This window comes from Meriones unguiculatus, chromosome 8, assembly GCF_030254825.1.
Source record: "Meriones unguiculatus strain TT.TT164.6M chromosome 8, Bangor_MerUng_6.1, whole genome shotgun sequence".
Lineage (NCBI taxonomy): Eukaryota > Metazoa > Chordata > Mammalia > Rodentia > Muridae > Meriones > Meriones unguiculatus.
In genome coordinates, this window is record NC_083356.1 from 8,414,485 (window position 1) to 8,437,748 (window position 23,264).

The 23,264-nt window shown below is 42.1% G+C and overlaps 1 protein-coding gene across 3 annotated transcripts in view; it reads left to right on the forward strand.

Annotated features, from left to right (window-relative positions):
- Positions 1–234: 234 nt before the first annotated feature.
- Positions 235–23,264, forward strand: part of Adamts20 (ADAM metallopeptidase with thrombospondin type 1 motif 20) — a 117,775-nt gene continuing 94,745 nt past the window's right edge. For 2 of the 3 annotated variants that reach the window (XR_009593580.1, XM_060388762.1), the window contains exons 1-3: positions 235–510; positions 965–1,326; positions 13,664–13,826. Coding sequence is in view for 1 of the 3 variants with exons in the window: in XM_060388762.1 (XP_060244745.1) it covers positions 420–510; positions 965–1,326; positions 13,664–13,826 (616 nt within the window). In the remaining 2 variants the exon portion in view is untranslated. The remainder of the gene's footprint in view (positions 511–964; positions 1,327–13,663; positions 13,827–23,264) is intronic. The other variant, XR_009593579.1, reaches the window with a different exon arrangement.

The following is a 23,264-nucleotide window of genomic DNA, read 5'->3' on the forward strand; positions in this document are numbered from 1 at the left end:
TCGCGGCGCGCGCGCGGGCGGGGCTGCGCCGGGCCCGGGGCTGCGCGGGAGGCCGAGCCGCCGCGCCTCGCGCTGATTGGTCGGAGGCGGCCGGGGTGGGCGGGCTCTCCGCCGCCCCGCGCGCCCCGCTACTTTGGCCGGGTTCCCGCTGGGTCGGGCAGCGAGCGCTTCCCAGGGTGGCGCGGGAGCGCGGGGCGCGGGCCTGCGAGAGCCAGGCGGGCTGCGCGCGATGAGGCAGCGGCGCCGGGAGCGGGGCGAGGCGGCGGGGCGAGGCGGCCCGGTGTGCGGGCCCTGGGGCGCGGGAGGCTGCTGAGACGCCGCGGGGGAGCGCGAGAGCGCCGAGCAGGGCGGCGGAGCGCGGGGAGCCGGCGGCCCGGGCGGCCTCCGCTGTCGGGCTCACCCCCTCCCCGTGGGCAGCCATGCGGGTGGCCAAGTGGCTGACCGGGCTGCTCTGCCCGATCTCGCTCCTCCTCACTGGGTCTTGGGAAGTTCGTTTCCACCCACGACAGGGTAAGGTCGCCGCGGGCGCTGCCCGCAGAGCGCAGGGCCGGGTGCCAGTGGGAGGTGCGGACTCGCCGAGCCCCCAGGCCGGCCGGTTCCGAGCATCCCCGAGGGCTTCCCTGGATGTCGTGGGATCTCGTGCGCTGGGGACATGCTCTTCTCACCGTGAGGCGGGCACGCGTGGGGCAGCGGGCAGCGTGCGCCCCGAGGACAAGGGTTGCCGGAGGCAGGGAAGGGGAGAGGGGCTGGCAAGGGGGTGGCCGCTCAGGGCGGTGGGTGGCAGGGTCCGTGTGGGGCGCATAGGAGCGGTGGGAAAGCTGAGCATGATCACGGCGCCCACGTGTGTGCGTGGGCCTCTCTCGCGCCCCGGGGACTGACCGCGACTTGAGTGGAGATGCTTGCTTCAAGAGTTTCTGGGTTGGACAGCGTCGGGGCTTCACGGACGTTTCTCTGTGTGTTGCAGAAGCCCTGGTGAAGACTCTGGCCTCCTACGAAGTGGTGACCCCCGCGAGGGTCAATGAGTTCGGAGATGTGTTCCCCCAGAACCGGCATTTCAGCCGGAAGAAACGCAGCTCCGGGGTGCCGGAGCCTCCTCCGCTCAGGACCCACTACCGCATCAGCGCCTATGGGCAGCTCTTCCAGCTCAATTTGAGCGCAGACGCGGCCTTCCTGGCTGCGGGCTACACCGAGGTGCACTTGGGGACCCCTGCGCCCCGGCCAGGCGGCCGCAGTGCAGAGCCCCCAGACCTGCGCCACTGTTTCTACCGTGGTCAGGTCAATGCGCGAGAGGACCACACTGCGGTCTTCAGCCTCTGTGGGGGACTGGTAAGCCTCACCGTGTCTCCCTGTGCGTTTTCTCTGGATCCAGTCCAGGCCTGCCTTTGGGGAGGGGGGCTAGGGGATGGCGGGGGGTGGGGAACGGGGGGCAGTGGCTCCTAGTAGATTCCTCAGAGAAAATCAGAGGGATCACCAGAGAGAGAAAGAAACCCAGGCCAGAGGCTGGGAGAGCATCTTTTATCCACTGGACACATGCCCCAGTGGCCATCAGGAGATGCCGCTGGGTCCTGTTTCTACAATCTCAGGGCAGGCTCTTTCACTCAGGAGCATCAGTGCTGGGCAGCTGTTAGATTTAATAAACGAATGGGAAATCAGAGTGCTGGGAGGAAAAGGTGTTGAGATACATAAATTAAAAAAGGCTCCGAAGGTTGACAAGATTTGGAAATAAGTTTTGTTTCTGGTACACTAACTAATGTCCACTAACTAATCATCTGTGAGGCATAGAAGAGGAAAAAGTGGTATATGCAAACTGGTCCTGGAAAGATATAAAATATCCACAGGTATTGGATACTTTATCTAGTGGGGGAGAGCTAGAAATGACAGTAGTGAGAGAGAGGGAGTTTTATAACTTTACTGGAGAGAGAGAATATGAAATAAGACCAGTGCTTCATTTGATTTTCTTCCTTGGAAGCAGAAATTCATATCACACCCACGACTTAAGTCTGGATGAACCCAGGCTAGCCGTTTTAAATATTCGAGGTCACGTGTGTCCTTAAAATGGGAGCCAACTAACTAAAACCTCAAAATACCACCAGGCTAACTGTGGTGCATTAATACACACTTGAATATGAAAGCCTGGAATAGGGAATCTAGTACATTGCTATACTCTGTGTAATGAGTTAAAGCCACCACAATAGGAGTGCCAATGTGACATGAGAGGATCATTTTATTATGGACAAAGCTTTGCTGTTCCTGGTGTTACAGCCAAAGCTGAAGGAAAGAACTCGGCTACCAGTTTCTCATGTCTGGAAGGCGTTCAGGGGATCTCAGAACGTCACCACTGTTTACTATTTGAGTCAAACCTTGGTAGCAGTCCTTCCACACAGACTGTAATGATGCTCGCTTTCGGGTTGCTTTGGGACGTTGTCCTGGACGTGAGCACTGCTCATTACTGCGCTGGCTGGTGTTTATGTCGAGTGGACTTTGACACTCTCAGGCTTATCCTGGGGCTGGTGGTCTTGGTGGTGTAAGAAATCAGGTTGAGAAACCCGGGAGCAAGTCAGTGAGTAGCAGCCCACTCCCGCGCTGACTTTCATGGATGGTGGACTAGTCGCCAGATGACATAAACCCTTTCTTCCCCAGGCTGCTTTGATCATGGTGTTTAGCTCCTTTTCACACTATTACTTTTGAAAAAAAATTTTTTCATCCATTTATTTATTTATTTGAGATAGGGTATCTCTATGTAGCCTTGGCTGTCCTGGAACTCACTTTGAAGACCAGGCTGTCCTCGAACTCAGAGATCCGTCTGCCTCCGCCTCCTGAATTCTGGTATTAAAGGCCAAAAGTTGTTGTTTGTGCCCAAACACCTCCAACAAGTCCATTCCTGTAGGTAAACGTAAAATATTTACATCATCAACACGGCAGAAGCACCAATAATACGAAGACATTTATACTTCAAGGAAAATTACTCTTTTTTTTTTTTTTTGTAAGACTTAAAAATAAGGCTTAGTTTGTCTGGAAAATCCAGTTAATACCGTCAAGGTTGTTTCTCTCTGGATATTTGTTCAGTCCTATACCCCAGCAGTTTTATTGATTCCATTTAGTTGCTAGTGTTCAATTAACCCAAGGAAAGACTTACACTAATTTTTTCAACTTTGTATTATTAATTTTTAAAACTTTTACAAGTCTTTGTGTTTACATGCTCCCTGACCCCCTCCCCCCATTTTACCATATCACAGAGCCTGGCTGATTGTTAAAATTTTTATTCTTAAGTGTTTAATGTTTTGAGCCCAAGAGCAAGAAGGGGTTAAAAGTCTTGCCAGGATGTTTCTTCAGTGTGTGTGTGTGTGTGTGTGTGTGTGTGTGTGTGTGTGTATATGTATGTATGAACCTTGTCCTTCTAATGCTCCTTCTTTTCGGTTTTTATTTCCCATAAATAGTTATTCAAAGATTCAAAGATTTTAGAACAATGATTTATGTTTCCAAGCTGTATAACAGATAGAGAAGTAGAGCATGTTATAAAGTATTTATGAGTAGTGTGATAATGGCCTATTGAACTTATTAATCCATTGACAGGCTGCTACAGAATTACAGCTATCAGGATATCAATCCCCATACTTATGATATTATTTGTGGTCTCATAATGTTGGTAAATGGTCTAGAGTCTGTATTTAGTTAGTTGGAATATTATTCTCAGCATGTATGTGACAGGATGTAACACATAATATATTCAAAGACAACAATCCCTTGTGGCTCTGATTAACTCCTTTCTCACGTGGCTTAGTGGATTTTATATTTTATTCTTCCATAGACTGTCAGGGACAAACTTGACCACCTAGAAATGAACTGTATTATTTCTTGATGGCACTGGAAGCAGTGAGGTCTTGCTGATTGAAACACACACACACACACACACACAGTTTTCTGATGATATAAAACCAGATGCTGTGCTTGGCTTGTACTGTATTCTCACAGAGTAGCTTATGTGGCCATGTGGATTATGTAGGGATTTTTACCATATTCTCCAGAGTACCTTATGTGGCCATATGGATCATATTCTCATAGAATAGCTTATGTGGCCATGTGGATCATATTCTCATAGAATAGCTTATGTGGCCATATGAGTTATGTTGGGATTTGTACTGTGTTCTCTGGAGTAGTTTTTGTGGCCATCTGGATCATGTTGGGATTTCTCATAGGAACTGGTGCCTGCACCACTCCCAGTGAGGACTACTGAGTTGCCTCTGTTAACCGCATCAATAAGTTGAATCCATCCTCGAAATAAATTAGTTTCATCATTTTCTAAAGTTCCTCTTTAGAGAACTAAGGTAATCGCATGTGCCATTCTATAGTATCATACTTTATCAATTCATTTATGAGGACAACATGATTGTCTCCTTCCATCATGTGGGTTCTGGGGAATCAAACTCACATCTCCAAGCTCGGTAGCAGGCACCTTTAGCTACTGTGCCATCTAGCCAGACCCCCTGTATTAATGTTGTTTTTTTTTTTTTTTTCGCAAATACTCAAATAACAATATGGGAGATTTTCTGCACCTTTACTTTTAATATTCTAGCCTGTATTTGCCCACATTCTTCAAGAAGCAAATGTCAGAATGTGATTTTAGAAAAAACTGTTGAAGTAAATTTAGAAAATGAGTGTTGGGCTATAAAATGTTTATTATTGGCCCTAAGAATACCACGGTGGTATTTTCTAACTCGCTATCACAAATAACAAGGCATAGACACATGTTTGATTTATAATTGCCTTATTTTACCTTGAGCCAGGCAGATATTTGACTTACAATGTCTCAATATCCTCACCATCCAACTCCCAGCCCCCATCCGATGCCATCCGCCTTAATCCTCCTCTTCTGGACTACCTTACATCCAGAATCCCATGGTACTTGCTTATATTCTCCATCTGGGCCTTTTCATGCCATTATTGGAGTCTTTCCTCTGCCCACGTGGTGTTTTCTCCAGGCTAACCCATCCTGGTGTCCTCCTCCTTCCTCTCTTTCTGTCTGTCTCCTTCCCCTGATGCCTCCTGGGATTCTCCAAAGCCAGGGGAACCTTAGCCACACCTACCCTATTCTGCCCTGCCCAGGTATAGGCTGTTTAATTAGCCAATCAGGTATAATGACTTAGCCGCCTAGACTTCTTGGTGAGTTCCAGGACATTGGAGGGACCCTGTCTCACAAACAAGGTGAATGAATGGTGCTTAAGGTTTTTATGACATCTGTGGTTGTGCTTTGACCTCCATACACAGGAGCACATATCTGGATGCAACTTTAAAAGGTCCCAATGTATTCTTGGGTAGTTATGTTCAGCGCTGTCAAGGCCAGCAGCTCATAGAAACTGTGCATATAAATGCTTAATGAAAATATGGTGTCAAGTTTCCTTAAGCAACGGATATGTGAACTTTTAGGGTTGGATGAGTAGGAAGAAGTAACACAGAGGTATTCTGATTGAGTCTTCCTACACTTGATGTTATTGTGTGTGTTAGTTATGATATATTCATATGCTAGATAAATCAGTTAGATAGTAAGAGCATGGAGCAGGCCAGCTGGTTCTTGGCTATCTCAGCCCAAAAGGGTCATAGTCATTCCAAAGTATCAATGAAAAGGTGTTTCTTGGCTTTTTTTTTTTTTCAAGGAGCAAAATGACTAGAAATGTGTGGCAGAGAGATTTCCAGAAGGAAGCAAAGAACATAGATATTGGTGACAAGCAGCCTACCACAGGCTGCCCTTCTGTCCATCAAATACCATGTTGCTCTCCTCTTCCATTATATCAGCCATATTCATCTTGTCAACAAATGTTCACGGGGGAACTGTCTCTTGACTCAAACAAAGTCACAACGTAGCGTACTCTCTTTCCCATATGATCTAGGTATTTGGGGCTTGGCAGTACGAATTAGCTGCATGTTCTCATGCCCAGTGTACACAGTGAACCCTGTGGTTGTTACCCAGCCTTCACTTCCCACGAGAAGAGAGGATGCCTTGTAGCTGGTGATCAGCAGGGCTTTTGTTTCTTCTGTGGAAGAACTGTAGACATGCTTTGCTGGCAGCAAGGGAGTTTATTATTGCTCTCCATGATTCCTGTCTCTAGGAAGTCCATCAGTTATGGACTGGTAAAAGATAGTCTACGAAGCATGATATAGATAGTAGAACATCCAACATATACATGTGTTTGCATTTATTTATTAAAATTTATTCTTCTGTTTTACCATATTTTGGCAGTATGTCATGAATATATCTTGTCATATCCTTGCTAAAACAGCTCCTAATACTTTTAGTTTTAATTTTTCATTATTATGGTGATTGTAGGTTTTATATTTTCACCAGTGGTTTAGGGAGGTATTAAGAAAGGCTGTTGTGGAAAGTGCTACCCAGACCCACAAGAATATGGCTATCTCCCCACTGGGTTTTTAGATGTTTTCTAGCCTTAAAAGAGAGAGAGAGACATGCTGTAGACTTTCTCTATGTTTGCTGGAGCACACAGTCTGAGTCCTTTGACCATCTGCATTTTTAGGTTAGATTGGCTCAGAGTTTTGTTTCTGTTTAGTCCTGATGGGATAGAACTTGGACAAAGGCCATTAAGTTTGAAGATTTATCAGCTGTGCATTTCCTTTTCATCACCTCCTGTCAGTTTTACACTGAAATCTGGAGCTGGCTGGCCCGCAGAACGCAGAAAGTGAGGAATGCTGTCGGAGGAGAGACGGCTCATCTTTAAGGAATCTTATGCCACTAAGTGTCTGCTTTTCGCTGCTGGAGTCAGTTCTTAAGTTTTCCTCATCAGCAATTCAGCCACTTACCCAACTTGTGTTTGTGTATAGTATGTTCTTTTGAAGCATGAGCAGATTTTATAGTAAGGGAGAGCCATCGAAACCATTTTACGTTGACCAGATGTCCAGGATTTAATTAGCAGATGATAAATCTCAGAGGTTTGCCTGTGGTCTGTTAGTTCACAGCATTTACACTTTGTTCATGGCAAGAAGAGTGGCTATATCATGCCTATGTTTTCATATCTATCTGTCTGTCTATCTCTCTATCATCTATCATCTATCTATCTATCTATCTATCTATCTATCTATCTATCTATCTATCTGTCATTGTATGCTTTGTCATTAGAGATCAAAAAACTTTTCAGTTCAGCAGATCCATCTTTTCTAGTGTCCAGGCTTAGTGTAGTGAACTATGTGTATTTTGGGAAAATATTCCATTTGATATATATATATATATATATATATATATATATATATCCTTGCAAAATCAGAGTACTCATTATTGGTTGTAGTAACAGTATGTGTGTCACCCATATATTCTGAAAAATATATGTGAATGAAGGCCATAATACTGAAATAGCATTCTGGGAATACAATTGTAAAAATATTTTCTAAACACGTACAAATTATGTTCAGTGGAATATATCGAAACCAGTTATTCAGTCACTATTCTAAATCATCAGGAAACTCCTGTGCAAGTGAAAACTAGTCTCAGAGTGATTGCTGGTCAGTGAAAAAGTGCAACCTTATTGGCTCCCATCTGAGTTAGTCTGCAGCATTCATCTGAAGATAGACAGGATGCTAAAAATATGGATGAGCTAAATGTGATTCTATGAACCACCTGTTTCATCAAGTCCTCAAATTCCTTACCAGGTTCCCTTCCAAGTTTCTTTTTTTTTTTTTAATTTGAATTAATAGCTTTCTTGGGAGCCTTTTGGCATAACCCTAATATATTTTATTATTTGAAGAGGAGGGTCCCTTCCATTGGAATGGGCTATAGAAAAACTGATAAATGTTAACAGTCCTTCCTTGATAAATAAAAAGGGAAATCAGATTTGGAAACAAATTCGTCACGTAGTGTTGGGAGCATCTTAAATCACACAGACTCTGAGGGGACCCTGCCCATTGCACAGGCACTGCTCCTGGCAAGCTGGTCAGACACAGCTTCAGCTGAGGGGCTGATGGGCTGTGGCAGAGCCATTTCCTCTCTTGTGGGAGTGCAGATCAGATCTTGTGGGTTTTATTGAAACATTGAAATAGAAGTACCTTGAGCCCGTTTTGATCAAAAGAAAAGCAAACAGATATATAATGATTTCTTTTTATATTTCTTGGGAACAGTGTGTCATTCACAGCGGTGTCATAGGTGTGTTGTAGCTAAGCAGCAGGCCAGCTCGTGTCTATTTGCATCTTTCCCCAACGTATGATCATATTTCTCCTCCTCAGCAGGCTCTTTTTAAAGGCAGAAAAGCATTTCCCATGGACTCATGTGCTCAGATTTCAAAAACAATTTCTTTGTTACCTCTTATAGGCTGGGCAGAATTAGTTTTCTGGGAAAGCTACAAATGCTGGAGTCTGGGTACATAGTGAAAAGTAATGGTTTGTGGTTAGGCTTTCAAAATCCACATTGGTAGAATTAATGAAATATGCAAGACGCTAGCGCATTAGAAAAGTACTCAATAAATAAAAGTTCTGCAGAGCTTTGCATTTTCTTTAAAAATACTATAATCTCAGTGTTTTACAGTCAGCAAGCCCAACTGAGTTTCGGTTATTTTATTTGGCTGTGTTGGGGATTGAATCCATGCCCTGTGTTTGCTAAGCATGCATTCTAGTATTGAGCCATATTAACCTCTAGTGTGTAGGCCATTAAAATTTTAGTTGGTTATATTATTATACAACCTAAGAGAACCTAAACCCTTGACTTGCTGGCATGAAAGAAAACTATAGGTAGATATGTCAGAAGTCTCCACACTACGATAATTCAAGACTGTTCAGTAAAGGCATGAGCAAATCATTGAAGGGTGACATGATAACTCAGGTGCTTTTTCATGGTAATTGCCTGTTGTCTGTTTCTATGGATATGCACTCTCTGCTGTTCCTGGCAATGTCTTAAATTCTGGAAAGATAAAGAAAGTGAAGATATGAATGGAGTGATCCTGACGCTATCATAATTACAGTAGAGAGAGCTATGATCATTTCAGTGGCATTAGTGATCATTACATTAAGATGACAGCTTACAGTATACGATTATCATTTACAATGGAATTTAAAACAATTTTAACAGCTGATACTAAATGATTTTTAGGGTAGCTAGAGTTAAGAAATGGAAACGAATTGTCACCAAAACAATGCTTGTCACAGTATCTATAGCTCAGAAATTCACTGGTGGGTTTGTTTATCACAGAACCACACTTTGCTCGGTAGAGAATACAATCTCTTGAATGTAGGTAAAGGTACATTTGTGTATTCTGAGCAGTGATGAGTACTGAGTGATCTGCCCTCTCCCAGCCATTGCCAACCTCCTACTTCCTATTGGTACAGCTTCACTTCTCTAGTACTTAAGGGTTCTGAGCACTTCCCAGCCTCCCCAAGCCTTTCAGGCCCTGGTTTGGATACTCCTCGCTAATTTATTACATCATCCTTCCAGCTTCAGTCTGGCTGTCTCTACCTGGAATCTCTCTTTCCTCCCTACTTGCTGTTCCTTGTCTTTGCATTATATTAGCATCTTTCTTGCCTTGGGGAATTTACTGTATTATTTCAAATTTTACAAGATGGTTAAATTTTTATTTCTTGAGAATTTCCTATAAGAATACGGTATTGGCATAACACCTCACTGTCTCCCCTTTAACTTGCCCCATGAGTTTCCTACTGTCTCAAATTTATGACTCTTCTTTTTTAAAACTATTATTACATATATGTACATGTAACAATAATTATTGTTATATAATATATATATATCTCCTACTAAGTCCATTTAGTGTTGCTTGTATATACATGTGTTTTGGGCATGTACAAATTACTGTGTTGTTTACTCTTTTCATTGCTGTAACAAAAATTCCTGATACAAAAGATACTTAAAGAAGGAAAGCTTCATTCTGTCTTTCAGTTCAAGGGGATACAATCCACCATAGCAGGGAAGGCAGTGAGGCACCACACTGTGTTGCAACCTGGAAGAACAGAGTGGACAGGAAGTGAGGCTGGGCTCTAACACCTCAAAGCTATCCCTCGTGACCCACTCCCTTCAAAAAGGATCAGTCTTCTAAAGGTTCTAGAAGCTTCCAAAACCTGTGTTACTAATTTGGGACCAAGTATTAAACCATACAAGTTATAGATACAATCAGATCATAATAGTAGGATCATGGTCATCTCAAGATCCAAAATGCATCCATTTGAGCGTCAAACATATCAACAGTCTTAACGCTCCCAAAACTGTTTAAAAATCCACAATTTTATTCTGAGACTCAAAGCAATCTCTTAGCTGTATCCCTTCAAGATGGAAACAAAGCAAACAAAAGTCATGTACTTATAGTATACAGTGTCGTAAACCAAACATTCCTATTCTCAAAGAGACCAAAGAAGATCCAAACTCAGCAGGGCAAGCACCAAATGCTGCATCTCCATGTCCAGCCTCCGGGGCTTGTGATAGAATCATCTGGGCTCCAACAGACTTAGGTATTTCAATCATTCCAGCCTACTACATAAAACACAAACATAGTCTTTTTGGGGGGTTGGTTCCACTCAGGCCTTTAGTTTTCATTGGCAGATATGTTATGATCCTGCTATATTTTATGTCTGTGGGCTCAAATGCAACTTACATTTAACCTTCACAACTTCATATCATGGCCTCTAAGGTCTTCTGTACAGGGACTCAAACTCTGACATGTATTGCCTGGAATCGGTGACCAACAGGACCTTGTCACATGCCTGCAGGACTGTTTTATTCTTGCCTCTTCCATACCTGTAAAGCCGGTGCCATATGGACAGGCCTACTAAGTTCTATAGCCAGGTTGAGATGCAGTCTGACTTTCGGGTCGCAGTCGTATCAGCTTCCACGTGCTGATCCTGGGGAAACTTGTACATAGTTGCTTTTGCGGCAGGGAACCCTCTGGTGGCACCTTCAGTTTAGGCTTTTCTGTGCAGGCTTTGGTGGGTGGAGCTGGGCAGGGGCAGAAGCAGAATATGAGGTTTCTGGCCAATGGTCCTGATGGCCTTAACAAACTCAAGCTGCTTTCTCTTCACCAGCCTGTCTACAACTCTGTCTGCGCCTCCTTTGCCACAACACTGCACAGTTTTCATTGCTGTTCCACTTGTTATTCTCTTGCTCTGACCGACCTGGATAACTGCAGTAAGCAGTAACCATAAAACAGCCTGTGTTCTGTTCTGGTTAGAGGTCTCCTTCACCAAACACACTGGTTCTTTAGTTTTGAATTCAGCCTGACTTAATCTCTTGGGATTTTGGCAGAAGTCATCCAGATTCTTTATGAGACCATAACGTGCCTGATTTTTATCCCTGTTCTCAATAGTGCTCTCTTTCTCCTTTGGAGTATCACGAACATTACTGCCAGCACTGTTCACATTGCCACCAACACTCTGAAAGTCTGACTTCTCACCGGGATGGTCATTAAGCTCTGCTTACGAAGTTCTAGGGATTTTCTGTACTGAAGCTCCGATTTTCCCACAAGCCCCTACAAGCCACATCCAAGGCCTCAGAGCCATGTGATCTGCTCTGATATATCTCACCAACCAGCCCACTCCTCAGTACCAACTTTCTTAATTTTCTCATTGCTCTATTTAGAAATAACTGACATAACAAAGAAGGAATGGCTTCATTGGCTGGCAGAATTGAGGGGATATAGTCACGGTGGCAAGACTCGTTGGTGACTGGTCACCGCATGGTAGCCTAGAAGGGGAAAACAGACAGAAGTCAGATCAGCCTGTTAAACCTCAAAGCCTTCCCATTCCCAGTTGTCCACGGCCCCCATCGAAAGCTGTGCCTCTTGAAGGTTCCATGGCTTCCCCAAACAGCGCCACCAGCCTGAAGGCAAATGTTCGGTATTCCAACAAACAAGCCTGTCAGGGATGTTTTAAACATATTTTAAGTTTTGTTTACATTTGTTTCTCTCCCCCCTCGTGTGTGTGTGTGTGTGTGTGTGTTTGTGTGTGTGTGTGGCTGTGCATGCCAAGTATGCATGTGGAAGTCAGTTTGTTCTCTCCACCCAGAGGATTCCAGGCATGGAACCCAGGTCTCCTGCTTTGGTGAACAAGTGCCTTCACCTACGGAGTCAGACCACAACAGCTATGCAACTTCCTGCTTCTTATCTGTCTTAACCTGTGAAGTAGAAAGTATAATTTTTATTTCAAAGAGCTGTTATGATATTGAAATGAGTTACAGGTGAATGAACATGTGTGAACGGTTTCTGACCTCTATGTTTGAGGGATTCCCTATCCCAGTGGCCAGAATGTTGCCCTTAAAGGTGGTGACTGTTTAGCCATCCACGGATATTGTTTGCTCTTAGGTTCTTGCTTTGATTCATCGGTGAAACTCTTCCAGAGCTCAGCTGATTCTTTTTGAGACAGGGTCTTTTATCGGAACTGTGGTGCACCAGTTGATGTCCTCCTGGCTCTGCCTCCCTAGAGTGGGATCACGGGCGTGCATCACTGTGTCTGACTGCTTGCCTGGCTGCTGGGAGTGCACAGTCAGCATAACACAAACTTGACCGACTGTATCATCTTCCAGCCCCCATCCTGGGCACTTTTTAAAATGCATTATGAAGCTGCCCTATTTCAAAGTTATAAAGGAGTTCTCTCAATTTCTACTCCAGTGTTTTTATGGTTTTACTTCAGGAGTTTACACCATTCGTTCTTTGGTATTTGCTTTGTGGGATGGATTCAAATTTCTCCTTTCTAGTTGTCTGTGTGCTTGCTGCAATGCCGCTAATTCAATGGCTGGCCTTTCCCGTTGATTTAACATGCTGCATGCATTCGAAGGAAGGTCTGTACGAGGTAGGAGGTGAGTGTCTCTAGAATGTAGTGCTCTGTTTCTGTGCTTAGGAAGGACAGAATATTATATTCAATCATGGAAGTAGTGGTTAAATTTGGGAGAATTCATTCAATTTTGGTCATCCTATGGGAGCTGAACTCTCAAGTTGTGGCAGTGGGCGTGGCGTAAAAAGAGAAAGTCTTATCCTTCCATTCTCCCAAGGTTTGCTTCTTTGTTTGTTTTAGCAATCTGGAAATATGTTAGCCATTTCATGAAGAATGAACCGTTGCAGAAACAACAGTTTTGAACAAAAACCAAGTGGATTTAGAGATGTTAAGCTTGGGAATGCGATCCAAGTACAAATATCCATAGCAAGTTTGATGCTGGATTCTAGAGTTCAGAAAGTAGGTTCTTCTTTATAAAAACTCTTCCTCACATCTCGTTTCTCCTAAGCGAGTTCTGAGTTCCCATCGCCAGGCCATCTTATCTGCTCTGACCTTCATCTACTTCCAAAAGTCTCTCCCTGCAATGCCTTCCATAGATCCAAGGAGCGACGTGTGACTTTTGTAAGAGATTCTAGATTTCCTTTTGAGAGCTTGAATATCGGCTGTCTCAGCCGAATCGGGGAAGTCTGTACTTCTGCGACTTCATTCCGAAGAGTGTGGACAGAAGCACGAGCCGCAGAGAGGAAACTTGGGTTCGGGTGATATCATTTAGTGAGTGGGTTCCGCCATTTTGTTCCTGGGAACTCCGTTCGTTCCACCGGGACTTAGGGACGCATGTGCTGCTAGCTAGGTAAGCACACTGTGTGCCTGAGCGGCTGTGTGCCGCTTTATCCGGCGGCACAGTGTGAATTCGCTACACGCTGGCTGTGGATGAACACCAATGTCATGCTTTCTGTTCCAGATGGGGACGTTCAGAGCGCATGATGGAGAGTATTTCCTAGAGCCAGTCATGGAAGCCGACGGGCGTGAACATGAAGACGACCACAACAAGCCACATTTGATATACAGGCAAGAACTAAACAGGAACTCCCTTGCGCGCTCTCGCGAGCCCTGTGACGTCTCAGGTAAACCTTGAAGGGAAACCAATTGGCTGAACTGTGATGCTACGTAAAAATTTTATTGGTTATCATATTTTATCATATCAGTTTTATTTTTAATTGACAAAATTGTATACACCATTTATTACATATGAAGAATATATACATTATGGATTTGGTTCTGTGGTTAAAAACATCTGCTATTAAAAATTTTAAGGCTGCACCCCCTTTCATCAACACTGTCTCTGCTGCACAGTTGTGCTTTTGAGCTTATTCTAGGTACAGGTTAAGTACCCTTTGACCAACATCTCCCCAAACCACCACTCCTGCCTTTCATAGCTACCCCCTACTTCTTACGTGTGTAAGTCCAACTGTTAAATTACATACACCTGTGAGATGTCGCTTTTCTTAAACGGTGTTTTCAAAAAGATGATTTTTTTTTTCCTATAAAGGATCCATTAGAAATTATCCATTTAAGGTATTTTTGTAGTAAATTAAAGGCCCAGGTATGCATTCAGTATATAGAACTTAGGCTGGACAATCATAGGCCATTTTTATTTCAGTCTGCCGGTTACAGAAAGTTGATCAATCCGATTTTCTTGGTGGAATCTTACTCCCAGTCCCACACGGTAGCAGCCTACAGGATTCTAACTCTCTTTAGTAGAAGCATGTCATTCACAGGTTTCTGTGACCAGCATGCAATTCAGCCCTGCTTCTCAGGTGCATCTATTTCGGTGTTGTCATGGCAGTTTCTCCATTTTCATGCTGTAAAATATTTAAGAGCTTGAGTATGTTATGGCACCCGTATCTGTTTTCCTAGTGACAGGTTGGGTCGTTTTCAGGTTTTTTTAAAAAGTATTTTATTTATTTATTTTATGTATATGAATGGTCTATCTTCATTTACACCCACATATCAGAAGACGGTATTAAAGGGTTGTGAGCCACCATGCAGTTGCTGGCAATTGAACTCCGGACCTCTGGAAGAGCAGACAGTGCTCTTAACCGCTGAGCCATCTCTCCAGCTATTTTCAGGTTTTTGATATGAGAAGCAATGGTTCCCCATTCTCATTGTCTGAGAGTTTTTCCAGGGGATGCCCAGAGATGCTGGATAATCTCTCTCTCTGTCTCTTTGCAAAACTGTTTTCAGATCCAGTTATATGTTAGAGTTGTATTTTCATCCTCTTTTTCTTTTAAAATTCAGACTACTTAATATTTATATTAAGGAATCACGGAATCATGGAATTTTATACAGGATAAATCTATTACTGGTAAAATATTTTACATGTACTTGTACAGAAGTTAGTTTTGGGTCCACGAATATGCATGAATCTTCATTATTCACACAATGACATAAAAGCCACAGAGAAAAGGCACCTGCACTTATCTTAAAATACAAAGTCAAGACAAAAGAGAGGGATTAGAGATTAGAGATGGCTCAATGGTTAAGAGCACTGGCTGCTCTTCCAGAGGTCCTGAATTCAATTCCCAGCAACTATGTGGTGGCTCCCAACCATCTATAATAATGGAACCTGATCCCCATTTCTGCAGACAGACATGCAGACAGAGCACTCGTATGTATAAATATGTTTTTTAAAAGCAAATTAAGTAAAATCTTTGAAAGAAAAAAGTGGGATTAGGAAGGATTTGCTTGAGGTTGTAGGTGTTCGTAAACCATGGCTCCAAATGCTGTGATGCGGTCCACAGTGGCCTGTGATGATGCGAGGGCCTCGGCTGGTTTTCCCTGGGAATTCACTTCTTAATTAACCTTTGCTGTTCGAGGACTGCTACTTGGCGTGACTCTCACTGCAGCTAAGGCTGTACTGTAAATCTACCGACACAGCAGATGCTCTTCTTATGCTTCTAATAGGAGCATAAGGGTTTCATTTTTATGGCTTCAAAGAGAACACAAATGGCTATGCAGAGCTTCACAATGGGACGCTATAGAAGGCAGCTCACGCCCGATCTGATTGACTATTCAGGAGCAGCTTGTTTAATGATGTGCGGCTTTGTAAGAAGAAAACCACCAAGAGACATTGAAAGCATAATGAAATCTGAAAGCATAATGTCTCATAGTGATACGCAGGCTTTCATATTCATGCTCAGCATTCATTCAGCAGGAAAATGCTCCAAAAAAGCCACATGCTCTGCTTTAAAAGATTTTTTTTATACTAAAGACATATGATAAGAATTACAAATGAAAAACAACCAGAAAACTGGGATTTGGCTTATATTAATTACATATGATTATTAATGTACATAGAATAATATAGTTTATCAGTGTACATATAATTAATATATGTACAAATAGCGATCCAATATTTATCAAAACATAACTGTAGGATCTATTTTCATGAATGTGTTCTTCTCATTTTAATTCTAATTAATATGTACGTTTTTAGTTGTTAATAATGACAACTAATTAGTGACCTAATACATTAGCTACTAATTATCATTTCATTTGTAAAAGTGGATATTTGTGAATATAATTAGTGAAATGTTTTACAAGGTGTTTTTTTTTTTCTTTTCGATCATTGTTTATAAATTCTTGCAGTATCCTTCCCTATTTCAACAGCTGAATCTTCAAGAGACTATCTTAAAGAGATGAGAGCTACAGGTTTAGTTCACGGTAGGTTATAGTTAAAAAGGAAAGTGACTTCCTTTCTGAATGGTTTTGGGTCATTTCAACTCTAGTCTTGGTGAATTAGATTAAATTGTTTCCAAGGTCAGAGTTCACTGTTTGCCCTGAGGCCGTATAAATGTTGGCTATTGCCAGCCATTCTGGATACCAGGACCTCACATCAGTTATGGCTTAGGTACAGTCCTGTGGATGCTAGCAAAAGATCTGAAAAGGAGAACAGACATCAAACAAAAGCCTTACAAATGCCAACAGGAAAACTAAACAAAATAAGCCAGGCACGGTGGCGCACGCCTTTAGTCCCAGCACTCTGTGAGGCTGAGGCAGATGGATCTCTGTGAGTTCCAGGCCAGCCTGGTCTACAAAGTGAGTCCAGGACAAGAAGCCTGGGAGTGTTCACTGAGATGAAACAAGACTTCAGAGCTCCACTAACATCTGTTAGTGCACAGATACATACATCTGGCAGTGGGCAGGTGGGATCCTGTGAGCCTTGCCACTTTCTCAGGTCACCTTACTTCTCTGCATTGTGGAGGAGACTCATAAGGCATTTGTTGAGAGGAAGAAGGATGAAAACAGTGAAGAGTGACATGACTTTTAATTGAGCTTTTCTAAATCTATTTCCCATTGTCTTTGAGTCCTTAATATTACAACATAGATATGAATTGGTTTGAGCTGGCCTGCAGATCAGAGGAAAAGAATGTTCCATGTCTGAAGAATAGCCAGTCACTGAGCCTGGAGCTTGCCAGCTCTGACTGGTTTATCTAGCCAGCTTGGCCAGTGATCCAGCCTCTGCTCCTTTGGTTGTTATAGGGAAAACTCCTCCTGTTTGTTGCTGGGAAGTCTGGCATCTCCTGGCCCACGTGGACTTGCTTGGGCCCATGTGTTTATCAGTTTTTGGAGGAAGAGGAATTGTGGCTCAGAATCTGCCTTTGAAATCCTTGACACACCTGCTCTTCTATTCTGTTCAGAACACTTTTCAGTCTTTGCTTTAGCTCTGACTGCTTCCTGTTCTGACATTTGTATTCAGTTATTCACTCAGCAGCCTGGTTGACCCGAGTACCATCCTTTCTTATGTCCACTTATCCTATTGCAATAGAGCTCTGTCTCTCTCCTTTGCTACCTTGCATTTTGTCTTGTTTTAGACTTAGTCATCATTTAAAAAATTTGGATATTTTATTCAAATATTTTCTTTCCACAGAAACATATTAAATTAAATTAAAAACGTGACAACGTTTTTCTTTAAACATGAGCCGGTTAAATAAATACCTGGGTGCTCTTGATATATAGACATAAAATTGTAATTTGTCATTAATTTTTGCATCTCATAATAACTGTGACTTACAGAGACGGGTTAGTTGTTCTCCTGTCAAGTAGATGGGTCTACTTGTTCTCTTATCATTAGTTAGTGTGCCTGGCATGATCTCTACAAGCTTATGATGTGAGGTTTAGAATCCCAGGGAATAGAATATCTTACCAGTTAGAGCACAGCCATCTTGAATTCTTTCTAAGCTTGTAGTATGCCTTTGTCACCTCACCTCTCAGCCCTACATTTTGTGTTATCTGTTCTGTGAGACAAAATGGCATATTGTATTTCGTTTTTTCATATTCTTGCCATAACAGTTGTACATAAAGTGATTTCTGGGTAAATAGCTGAGGAATTTTGGTATCAAAATAACTTTTCCGTGGAAGATGCTCTGAAGCCTACTAGGGGATGTTCCTAGCTAGGGCGTATTAGTCATAGAAAGTCTGTTTGACACAATAATGCAGTACTTAAAACACAGAAGTTGAACACTTAGCCTGGGGAAGAGGGAGGGTAGAAAGTGTTTTACGTCAAAGTGGAAGTGTGGTGAACTTTGGAGCTGAGAAAGTGCTTGGACCATTTAGAGCACTGAAAGTAATTAATTAAGAGAAATAGAGGGCCCCAGATGGTAGAGTAATACAGTACATCAGGATCAGTGGACTGTTTGTGGAAGCCTTATTGAGACATTTCATTACAATACCGACCAGCCGATTGGGAGTCTGTGTCTGTCATGGTGGGGAGCAGGACAGCCCGCAGTCAGGCATGGACTGGAGCAGCAGCTGGGAGCTTACTTCATCCAGATTCACAAGCAGGAGGCAGAGGGGGAGGGGACTAACTGGGAATGACATGGGCTTTTGAAACCTCAGAGCCCAGCCCCAGTCCTACACCTTTTCCAATAAGGCCATGCTTCCTAAACCTTCCCAAACAGTTCTCTCTCTCTCTCTCTCTCTCTCTCTCTCTCTCTCTGTGTGTGTGTGTGTGTGTGCGTGCATGTGCGTGTGTTTGTATACATGAGTGCAGTTGCCCATGGGGGCCAGAAGATGAAGTCAGATCCCTTGGAGCTGGAGTTACGGGTGGCTGTAAGCCTCCAGATATGTGTGCTAGGAACTGAACTCGTGTCCTTTGCAAGGGCAGCATACACTCTCAATCACTGAGCATCCCTCCAGGCCTGGTGAAGTGATATTGTTATATTCTGTGTCTACTAGCCCATCAATATGTTCTGTTATTTATTTATTCTTTAATTTTCTAAATATTTTATAGATTTTTTCTTGCTATAATATTGTGTATTTTTGTTATTTTTCTTTCTGCCTATTAAATGAATGTGCTATTTACAACAATATTTACTTTATATTTTTACAGTCTACATATTTTCTAAGACATGTAATTTTTTTATTAAATTTTTTATATTAATTACACTTTATCCACTTTGTATCCCAGCTGCAGCCCTCTTCCTCATTCCCTCCCTATCCCACCTTCCCTCCCTCATCTCCTCTAATGCCCCTCGCCAAGTCCACTGATAGGGGAGGTCCTCCTTCTCTTCTATCTGACCCTAGCTTATCAGATCTCATCAGGACTGTCTGCAATGTCCTTCTCTGTGGCCTGGCAAGGCTGCTCCCCCCTCAGGGGAAGGTGATCAAAGAGCAGGCCACTGAGTTCATGTCAGAGACAGTCCCTGTTCCCCTTACTAGGGAACCCACTTGGACACTGAACTGCCATGGGCTACATCTGAGCAGCGGTTCTAGGTTATCTCCATGAATGCTCCTTGGTTGGAGTATCCGTCTCAGAAAAGACCCCTGTGCCCAGATTTTTTTTATTCTTTTGCTCTCCTTATGGAGCTCCTTTCCTTTCCAGGTCGTACTATCTCCCTCTTCGTTCATAAGATTCCCTGCACTCTACCAAAAGTTTGGTTATGAGTCTCAGTGTCTGCTTTGATACACTTCTAGGTAGAGTCTTTCAGAGGCCCTCTGCAGTAGGTTCCTGTCCTGTTTCTTGTTTTCTCCTACTTCCAATGTCCATCCCATTTGTCTTTCTAAGTGAGGATTGATCATTTTACCCAGGGTCCTCCTTCTGCATACTAGATAGTCTTATAATTATAGTTGTATATTACTACCTTTATATAATAATGCAGATTTTTTTGTGTTGACCTATACATTCAGCAACTTTGCAACACTTAATAATTTGTTCATTCTTTTAGGATTATAAATAACCAAGAAGTTCTATTTATTACTTTCTAATCTTTCAATCCTTCATTTTCTTTGCTTATTTCATTAGCTGAAACTGCTAGAATAGTCCTAGGAACAATTGTAATGAAAATCCTTGTCTCATTACCAGTCACAAATTAGGAACAATGTTAACCTTTTCTGATACATACAATATCTGTTCTAGGTTTTTCTTAGGCACCCCTTATTGACTAAAGAATTCATCCTAAATTCACAACTGATTTAATTTATTATGCTAGGTACTTGGTTTACTAACGATTTCCATAATGAGTAGATGCTGAATTTCACTGAAAATTTTTTTTGTGTGGAAGATGAACAGATTTTGTTAAATCATCGATTTTTTTCAATTGTACTTTTATTTACTCTTGATTTCTTTTCTTTCCTCCCCCTCCCTCTTGCCCTCTTTCTGTCTTTTTCTCTCTTCATTTATTTCTTGGTAGAGAAAGGCTTTTATTAGGGGTAAGGAAATACAGACAGACAGACAGTCAGACAGCATGGTGCACAGAAAGATCCTCTACAAAGCAGAGGGTGACAGGAAGTCGAACCCCCAGTTTCTTTCTTCAACAGACTGTTTGGTAATGTTTTCTTTAGACCCCTTGTATCTGCATCCATGAATAGACTTGGTTTTAATGGGCTTCTGTTACACAAGAAAAGAGCAGCGAAGAAGAGGGCTGGCTGCTGCGACTCAGCAAACTGATGGCTCGGGGAGAATGTTATGTCTAAAGGACATCATTTTGGTGTACACAGTCATTATTCAGTTAGATTTACTCAGCAGGTAAAAGACAGAAGTTCAAATGGCTTGAAAGATTTGTGAATATATGTACATATATGATTTATGAAAGAATAAATTTGTGAACTGAGAACATATATGTTTATACACACACAAATATATTCACAAAAATTGTAAGTACTATTCAGGATTGGTAGCACACGCCTGTAATCCCAGCTACTCCATAGTCTGATGCAGGAAAATTTGAGGTTCAAGGCCAGACTGGGTAAGCTACAGAGTAGGTTCAAGGCCAGCCTGGGCAACTTGTTAAGAGTTTGCATCAAGATGAAACAGGAGGGCTGGGATGTGGCTCAGCACTAGAATTTGTCTAGTCTGTTCAGGGCACTGAGTACTATTCATCGCTGCACAAAAATATATACTTTTAGAGAATATTAGATCACTAATCAACCATAAAGTTTATTTCATAGCTTTATTTCCTGCTCCCAAAACATGTAATTTAGTTGCCGATGCTTAGGGAAGTAAATCTGAATCTTTGGCTCTATGTATTTAAACTTATGATTCATTACTCATGAAAAGTAGGCAAAGATTCTAATTATTGTCAACTATAACTTAATATGGACTATTCATAAGATATACTTAAAGATACTATGACCTGCAAATAAGAATTCTTGGACTTCTTCCTTCCCTCTTTTTGTTCCTTTTATTTTCTTCTATTATTGCTATAGCTAATACATCTAGCACTATATTAAATAGGAATGGGAACAGCTTGTCTTGTTCCTTATTTTGGTAGGAATGTTTTTATATTATCTCCATTTAGCATGATGCTTACAATAGACTTGTGATATACAGTCTTTATTTATGTTGGGGTATGTTCTCTCTAAAATTTTAATTATAGATGCATGTTGGATCTTTCAAAGGTGTTTTTTTGCATCTAGCAAGATGATCATGTGATTTATGCTCTTTAACCCACTTATGTGATATATTAAAATGATTGATATTTTATATTGAACATCCCTGGATCTCTGGAATGAAATATTTAAAACGATTTATTCATTTATTTATATATGAGTGTTTACCTAAATCTGTGGTGTGCCACCTATGTTTGTGGTGCTAGAAGGCTCCAGGGGTGGACATCATATCCCTTGGAACTGAAATTACAAATGGTGATGAGCTGTACGATGGTAGGTGCTGGGAACAGAACCCAGGTCCTCTGCAAAAGCAACGCAAACTCTTAACCGCTGAGTCTTTCCTCTAGCCCGAAGTGAATAGTTCCTGATGACATTCCACATCTACACATAACGAAAATTCTTAGCATCACTTAGTAAGTAAAGTAAACTGTGCTTAGGGATCCTCTTTTGGGACACTGTGTAAAATGACAGTAGTTGATTGGTCTGAAATCTTTGTCCTCAGTAGACCTACCAGCCTTGATGTCTAGGTCTTAGCCCAACTCTGTGTTTCTGTAGTGCAAGGAAGATGAGACTCATATTTTCATGGGCATGACCAGCTAGTTCCTTCTTTTAGTTTCCAAGAAGCAACATTTTCCATGGTGACATTGGAGCTAAATTCTCCTCATTTGGTGTGGTGCCACGTGTGGGCTTTAGCGGAGTCATGCGATGTTGTATTCATTTGAAAGCCTATCTTAAGTAAATATGAGTTCATTTCTTTGTTATGCCATTCAGTTGCCAGCTATGAACATTTCACTCAACCTGCGTCACATGTCTCTGTGTTTTAAAAATTGTTCAGTAATAGTAACTGGCCCAAGTCTGCAATAAAGACTGATGATGTCATCATTCTTTTATCTCAGAGGAAAGGCCACAATCTTCTGTACATTTATTGCCTGTTGGTGAGTTCCATGTATTACCTTGTAAAATTTTTCAGAACTCAGCATTTAAAAATAAACAAACTATAATCTATGTTCTTAAAGTATGTTCTTGAGATGTTCCATAATGAGAAATCTTAGAGACCTGCAAATTTTTGTGCCTCTATGCTATGGAATACCATCAGTTTAAAAATAATACCTCAGATTTCTATTTTATTATCCATGTTACCATGGCTGCTACACTCAATCTTTCTCTTCCTATTTTCACTAATTAATAAATTGATTCTAGTGACAGTGAGTATTTCCTAGAGAGTTCTTGTTAACACTAACCAAGTGAACATATGGGGCTTGGACTAGTTCTTGATAAATATTCAACACTGTAAATATTTGTATTGTTATTATTGGTAGTATTAGTTCAATAGCATGGAGACGCAGAGCATATAATTGATCCAGAATACAGCTTAAACCATGAGTAAATATGAAAACATAATATCTGATATGGTTCACAATTCTTAAAGCTTTGGTGCATTGAACGGTGATTTTCAAATGTTGATACACTAGATTGAAGGCAGTTGGATCTTATGCCTTCACTTAATGGCTGTGTGTTTTGAAGAATTATGGAATAATTTTCTCCCGGTCAAATACAGTTTAGGCTGTGCGCAGACAGTAGCCCTGGGGTTGGTACCGGGAGTGTCTCAGGCAGTGTGGGTCTGTCTTTGAGCTGATGCAGTTGTGTAGAGCATTAGTATTTTTTTATGCTGA